The 7,171-nt window shown below is 38.6% G+C and overlaps 1 protein-coding gene across 1 annotated transcript in view; it reads left to right on the forward strand.

Moving 5' to 3' along the window:
• Positions 1-409: 409 nt before the first annotated feature.
• Positions 410-7,171, forward strand: part of LOC133420852 (rano class II histocompatibility antigen, D-1 beta chain-like) — a 16,632-nt gene continuing 9,870 nt past the window's right edge. The window contains exons 1-3 of the mRNA XM_061710708.1: positions 410-475; positions 824-1,096; positions 6,129-6,342. Of these exons, the coding sequence (XP_061566692.1) occupies positions 421-475; positions 824-1,096; positions 6,129-6,342 (542 nt within the window). The 5' untranslated portion in view covers positions 410-420. The remainder of the gene's footprint in view (positions 476-823; positions 1,097-6,128; positions 6,343-7,171) is intronic.

The raw sequence follows: 7,171 nt of genomic DNA on the forward strand, positions 1-7,171 counted from the left end.
CTTTATTTCTTCTACTTTTGTGATTTCATTTGTATTTCTTCTACTTTTATCATTTCATCTTTATATCTTTTAGTTTTATAATTTAATCTTAAATTCTTCTACTTTTGTCATAACCTTTATTTCTTCTACTTTTATCATTTAATCTTTATTTCTTCCAGATCACAGGAAACACAAATGTTTTTTTTGAAACGTGTCTGAAACATTAATGACTAATGTGTATGTGTGTGAAAGCGTATACGTGCGCATGAGTGTGTGTGCATGTGTGAGTGTGTGTGTATTTGAGTGTGTGATCAGGTGATGAGGCTGCTGTGACTCTGTTCTACCCGGTAACAGCTGATGCTGCGGTCATGTGACGTGTTTCTGGTCTTTAGAGCAGCTCTCAGTCTCAGTCAGTCAGTTTGTGTCGGAGACCAGAAGAACATGGATTCAACTTTCATCAGAGTCTGCCTCCTCTTCATCACCATCAGCACTGCAGGTACCATCGATACTCTGATCAATGGTCTGATCACTGATCAATAATCTGATTACAAATCAATAATCAGGATAGAGTTAAGCAAACTGATCACAAATCAATAACTGATTTACAGTATTGTCAAGATCAGTGATTCTGTAATTAATCAATAGTCTGATCAATGGTCTGATCACTGATCAATAATCAGTTATCTGGTGTCACCCAAAAGCCAGATCAGATATCAGTAATCTGATCAGAGATCAATATTTTTAAAACTGTTTTACAATATGACTGTTTATCAATTATCATGTCAGAGACTGATCATTAATCAGAGATCAATACAGTGATCAGTCTGGTTGTCTTCTCTTTCAGATGCAATGGTGCATCATTTTTTACGGAACTGTGAGTTTAACTCCAGTAAACTGGAGGACATCGAGTTCATCCTCTCCATGTATTACGACAAGGTGGAGTTCCTCAGGTTCACCAGCAGTTCTGGGAAGTTTGTTGGCTACACGGAGTTTGGAGTGAAGCAGGCGGACTACTTCAACAAGGATGCTGCGCAAATGAGCAGCTGGAGGGCTCAGAAGGAGAGCGTCTGTGTTCACAACATTGATATGAACTACAGCAACATTCTGGATAAATCAGGTGAGTCTCTACATCTCCTTCATGTTGTGTAAAACTACAGATCAGTTGTTACAAACGTCAACTTTTTTATTTGAATTAAAACCTGACAGTTAAAGTCAGTCATAAACAACATTTGTGCATTTAATCAGACTGGAGTTTATTAAAGTATAAAATCTACCAAACACTTTTAGAAACAACTTACAAACATGAAAATTACAAACATCTGCAATTTATTTCAGTCAATATTCTAATAAAGTACTTTTTTAGTTAAAGATGCTGTTTTAATACTAAAGTTAAAAATAAACATTTGAACCAGCTGAAAATGGGGATAAATGTTTACTTGTTTGTTTTCTGGATAAATTCAGGTTAAATTCAGGTTTAATAAATACGAAGTTTCCTGTAGATCAGAAACATTTCTGAGGTTATTCTGCCACATTGATCAATACTTCAGGTCATCGATTGATTTATGGTGGGGTTAAGGGTCACGGTAACAGGAGCATGAAGATGAAGGTCCTCCTCTTCATCACCTTACTCACCTGTATCCCTGCAGGTGATTTACAGACAAACATCTGCAGCTTCTGAGAAGCAGATGTTTGTTTATTTGTTTATTTGATAAGGATCCCCCATTAGTCTTCACCATGTGAAGACTATTCTTCCTGGGGTCCACACAAAGACATACAAAAGATTACAATAATCACAAATCAAAAAGGGTGAAAACATTCACCAGAATTTCTAAAATAATAAATTAAAACAAAAACAAAATAAAAGATTAAATAACCAACCAAAAACATCAACATCTTAAGTAACAATATTTGCTACTATCACCAGATCTGTATCCACTTATTAACAAAAATAGTTTGCAACGACAAAACCCCAAGGTTTTACATAGGAAACATCCCAACATCCATTCAACTGCAGCTTTTCAACAATAGCTAATAGTTGCAGCTCTTTCAAATCAGCAGTTGCACTCCATAGCATATAAATTTATAGTATACAATCAGTCCACAGCGTATGATTCCTGCGCACACTGAGGTCTTTTGATGTCTGTGTGGAGATGATGACCATGTTCTACCACACAGTGGTGGCCAGTGCTCTCTTTTTTGCTGCTGTGTGTTGGGGGGGCAGCCTTGCAATAAAAAACACCAAGCGACTGGACAGACTGGTGAAAAAAGCGGGCTCAGTGTTGGGCAGGAGTCTGGACCCGCTAAGATCTGTGGTGGAGAGGGGCACACTTAACAAACTGAGTGCTATAATGAACAATAGCAGACACCCTCTCCACAGCCTCCTGGAGCAACAGAGGAGCAGGAGCTGCAGCGGTCGGCTCCTCTCACTGCGCTGCAGAACGGAGCGGTTCAGGAGATCCTTCGTCCCCACAGCCATAAGACTGTTTAACTCGTCCTGAACTCAGTCTCACACACTCACCTCTGCCACAACTGGACTATATTTTAGTTTGCACTTTACTTGATATTTGTTTTAAAAACCTTATATTTCATATTTATTTTAATATTATGAATGTGTTTTTATTGTGTGGTTGATTTTTTATGTTTACGTTTTGATGAGCTGCTGGACGGTTGAATTTCCCTCTGGGGATGAATAAAGTTCTATCTATCTATCTATCTATCTATCTATGATATGATATCCAATTTCTAATATACTTACAATTTAAAATATATTTACTATTTAATATATAATATACTATATACTTATACTACTATACTATATATACGCATAGCCTACAGTAATTTCAAATATATTTACTATTCAATGTATAATATACTTACAATTTGCACAATAATCACAGTATATACCTAAGACCGATCATAACTTCCTTCTGAACCACAGCCTGGTTCAGTCTCCTTTTAAAATTTGATGCCTTGATTATTGCAACTAGACATGGGGGGAGATGGTTCCAGGGTGCGACTGCTCTATACATTACTGTTTTTTTCAATGCATTAGTTCTGGGCATAAGCAGAGAAAAGTGATTACCTAGGGCCAGTCTGGTATCATAGTTGTGTCTATTATTTGTCGGTAGAAGCTGCATAAACAAGAAACCAGGTTTGCGTAATATACAGATGTTTTTTAAAAACAGAATAAGGCTGCATGCTAGTCGATCCTCCACCATCATCCAAGAGCTCAGCATGCATACTCTCAACATTGCTTCGGATAGAGCAGCCGAGAGCAAGGCGTGCAGCTCTGTTCTGAGTGAGCTGGAGTTTTACAAGTGCTTGTTTGGAGGCACAGGACCAAACTGTTGAGCAGTAGTCAAGATGAGACAAGACTAGAGATTGAATTAATAATTTGACAGTTGTTTAATTCAGCAGATAGGTGCTTCTTCTAATATTAGAGATGTTACTATTCATTTTAGACACAATATTATTAATATGAGAAGACCAAGATAATGTTTCATCAACAGTCTCTCCCAACAGTTTGGCTTTTTTGACCTGTTCAATGGAAACACCTTGCACAGAAAGACTCAGCTTAGGATCAGACCTCAGGGCATGTTTAGAACCAAGAACAAGACATTTAGTTTTCAGGACATTTAGTTTTAGTTTGTTCTTTACTACCCAGTTAGAAACCAGCATCAACTCTTGTTGTAGCGACTTGTTAACAGATTCAATACTTTCTGCGGAGACATACATCGTGGTATCATCCGCGTAGATCACCATACTCGCATTTTTAAGTACATATGGCATGTCGTTAACAAAGATGGAATGGAGTAGAGGTCCAAGGCAACTCCCTTGTGGAATACCACTTTCCAGTGTTACAGTGTTTGAAAGAGAACCATTAAACATTACGCATTGTTTTCTGTTTGACAAGTAACTTCTCATAAAATCAACAACCGAATCTTTAAACCTGTAAGCCAATAGTTTCATAAGTAATAACTCATGATCTATAATGTCAAAAGCTGCACTGAAGTCTAACAGTACAGCTCCGTCAATTCTTTTTAACCAGTCATCAGTAAGAGATGTTAGAGCTGTACAGGTGGAACATCCTGCTTTATAAGCATTTTGAAGATCAGAGTTGATGCTGTTTTTTTCAAAATACTGCTGAATCTGCTTATATATTATTCCCTCAAAAAGTTTGCCCAAGACAGGTAGAATGCTAATTGGCCTGCTGTTGGGTCCTGAAAACGGCTCTCTGCTGTTTTTAAGTAATGGAGTTACTTTTGCTATCTTCCATAACTGAGGAAAAACACACTCATGAAAACATAGATTGAATATATGAAATATGGGCTCAACCACACTTCCAGCTCCTAGCTGTAGTAGTCTTCCATCTAAATTGTCAATACCAGAGGGTTTGTTACATGTAATTGTTAGAATCAGTTTTTCAAGCTCTCCCCTGTTGATCATTTTGAATTGAAAGATGCACTTTTTATTCATATGTATTTCTTTTTTAATAATGGAATCAGAAAGCTTGCCGCACCATATGGTTTCTTATTATATTTACTTTGTTATTAAAATAATTATTAAAATAATTTGCTATATCAAATGGTTTAGTCATTCTTGCACACTACAAACTTGGATATATAGTATTGTTTTTTCTTTTGTCTGTTCATTTTAGTGATTTTGTTTCTAAGTGATCGGTAAGCTTGCCACTCGTCTACATTACTCAATGCAATAGCAGATTTTTTCAGTAAATCTCTCTGTTTAATCCAGCATCTCAATTCATTGTTAATCCAGGGGGCTTTAACTGATTTTACAGACAACTTCTTGATTGGAGCATGTTTATCACAGACAGCAGAAAATAACTCCATAAAAGTGAATAGAGCAGCCTCTGCATGTGAACAATCCAGAACAATTTTCCAATTCACATTTTCTAGGTCTTCTATAAAATCCTTCTCAGAGAATGTTTTATACATTCTTCTAAATATGATCTTAGGTCCCGATTTTGGAACTTTAAAGAAGTGATCAATACAGGTTGATGACGAGGTTTTATCACTGTTCATTTTGATTCTTGTCGGTACATTTATGATCTGTGATAAGTTACACACAGCGGCTGCATCACTCAACCTCTTTTTCAAACTGCAGTTATTTGAGAACCAGTTAATATTCATATCCCCAGCAAAGAATACTTCTTGATTTTTATCCGTTACATTCTGCAGCATGTTGCATATATTGTTTAAATACTCAGCATTTGAACACGGTGGCCTATAACAACAGCCTGTCAATATTGGTTTGTGATGCGGTATGGGAAGTTGAAGCCATAAGGCTTCTAAACCATTCATTCCCAGATCTTTCCTGATTTTAACTGGAATATTCTCTTTAAGAAAGAAAGCAGTACCACTGCCAAATCTGTCGTAATCTAGTCTGAATAAATTATAACCATCTATTTCAACTTCTGAATCATTTATTGTGCTATCTAAATGTGTTTCTGTAACAGCCATTATAGGAATATTGTTCTCTTGTAAGATGAGACCTAGTTCATTAACCTTGTTTCTCAAACTACAAATGTTCAAATGGCCAAATTTAAATCCTTTTTTCGGTAATTTAATAGTTTTTCTAGAAGTTTCAGCCATGAGTGTGAGATAGAGAGCTAAGCATGAAACCCTGATCAGTCATGCATTAAGTATCTATATCCGGCTTGGGAGTGCTGCTGCGAGGGTGGATTACCTGTTTATCACGTCTGAGGAAAGCAATGTCTCCTCTCTCTCTTGCTGCTCTCAACTTATGCATAAGTTTTCCACCTCCTGATTCAGACATCTGACTCCAACCCCTTGATCAATCGGTGGCCTGTAGTGTGATGACCTCAGATACAGTCGACTCAGCCGCTTAGAACCTCAGCAGAATAGTTACAAATAAACTATCTACTCGGCACGTTAGACCCCTAGTGGGAAAGAACCAAACCCAGGCGAGTCGAGTCGGGCTGAGTAGGTACTAGTGGAAAAGCGCCATAAAAGTGAACATGGAGTCTGACGAGGTCCCTGTTCAGGACCAGACTGGTGGATCCCGAGCTCCATCTAGTGGTCACACATGAGCATCACACCAACCCTGACTGACCTGCATGAACCTCGGTTAAGCAGGATGACACCAACAGACATGTTTCTGTGTTTCAGTGGAGCCGAAGGTCAAGCTGCGCTCCACGGCGCCCCCTCCTGGCCAGCACCCCGCCATGCTGGTCTGCAGCGCCTACGACTTCTACCCCAAGAACATCAAGATGACCTGGTTCAGAGACGGACAGGAGGTCAAAACCTCCGTCAGCTACACTGATGAGCTGGCAGACGGAGACTGGTACTACCAGTACCACTCCCACCTGGAGTACACGCCCCGGTGAGTCAGAGTCCTGGTCCTGGTCCAGGTCCAGGTCCTGGTCCAGGTCCAGGTCCTGGTTCTGGTCCTGGTCCAGGTCCAGGTCAACCGCTGCCGACACTGGAATAAAAACAACCAATATTGAGTTCATATTGTGGGAAGTTTAATTCCTCTTTAATTCAGAATTAAAATTAAATCCAATTTAAAATTAGTAAAAATTACCATGTAAACACCTAATTCCGAATGAAAATGGCCATTCTAAATTAAACTTAATTCCGAAGTAAGTGGCTGGTTTATTCCGATTTTAAATCCGAATAGAATAATTCTGCGATCATGTATACACTCATTCCGCTTTAAATTAATTCCGGTCCTTCTGCGCTGCTCGTTCCCTTGCCTGTCTGTCTCCATGACGCTTATATTCCGTGCTGGGCTTGTTTTCCAAACAAAGTTTCAAGATGGCAGCACGCAGTAAACGGTGGTCAAGAGCAGAGACGGTTTATTTAATAAATAGCTTGGAGGACCTGGAAATAATTAAAAGAACAGATGGTGATAAACATAAAAATTGTGAGCTTTTCAAAGTTGTAGCGGCTAAGCGGCTAAGTTTGTTTTTCTTCTGGTAACTTCCAGCCCGCCCCCTATCCAATCAGAACCCTACCAACCCCCAGACCTTAAGCGGAATTGGAAAAAAGCCGATCAAACGTGTTTTCCATGTAAACCTCAATTCGGAATTAGTATTTCCATATCAACTCGAAGGAAAATAATTTAACTCTGAATTATTTAATTTGGACCGATCACAGCCTGAAGAAGGCCATCAAGGAATTGGCAGAGGAGGCAGAGAAAGCAAGTTTCT

This window comes from Cololabis saira, chromosome 20 (assembly GCF_033807715.1).
Source record: "Cololabis saira isolate AMF1-May2022 chromosome 20, fColSai1.1, whole genome shotgun sequence".
Taxonomy (NCBI): Eukaryota; Metazoa; Chordata; class Actinopteri; order Beloniformes; family Belonidae; genus Cololabis; species Cololabis saira.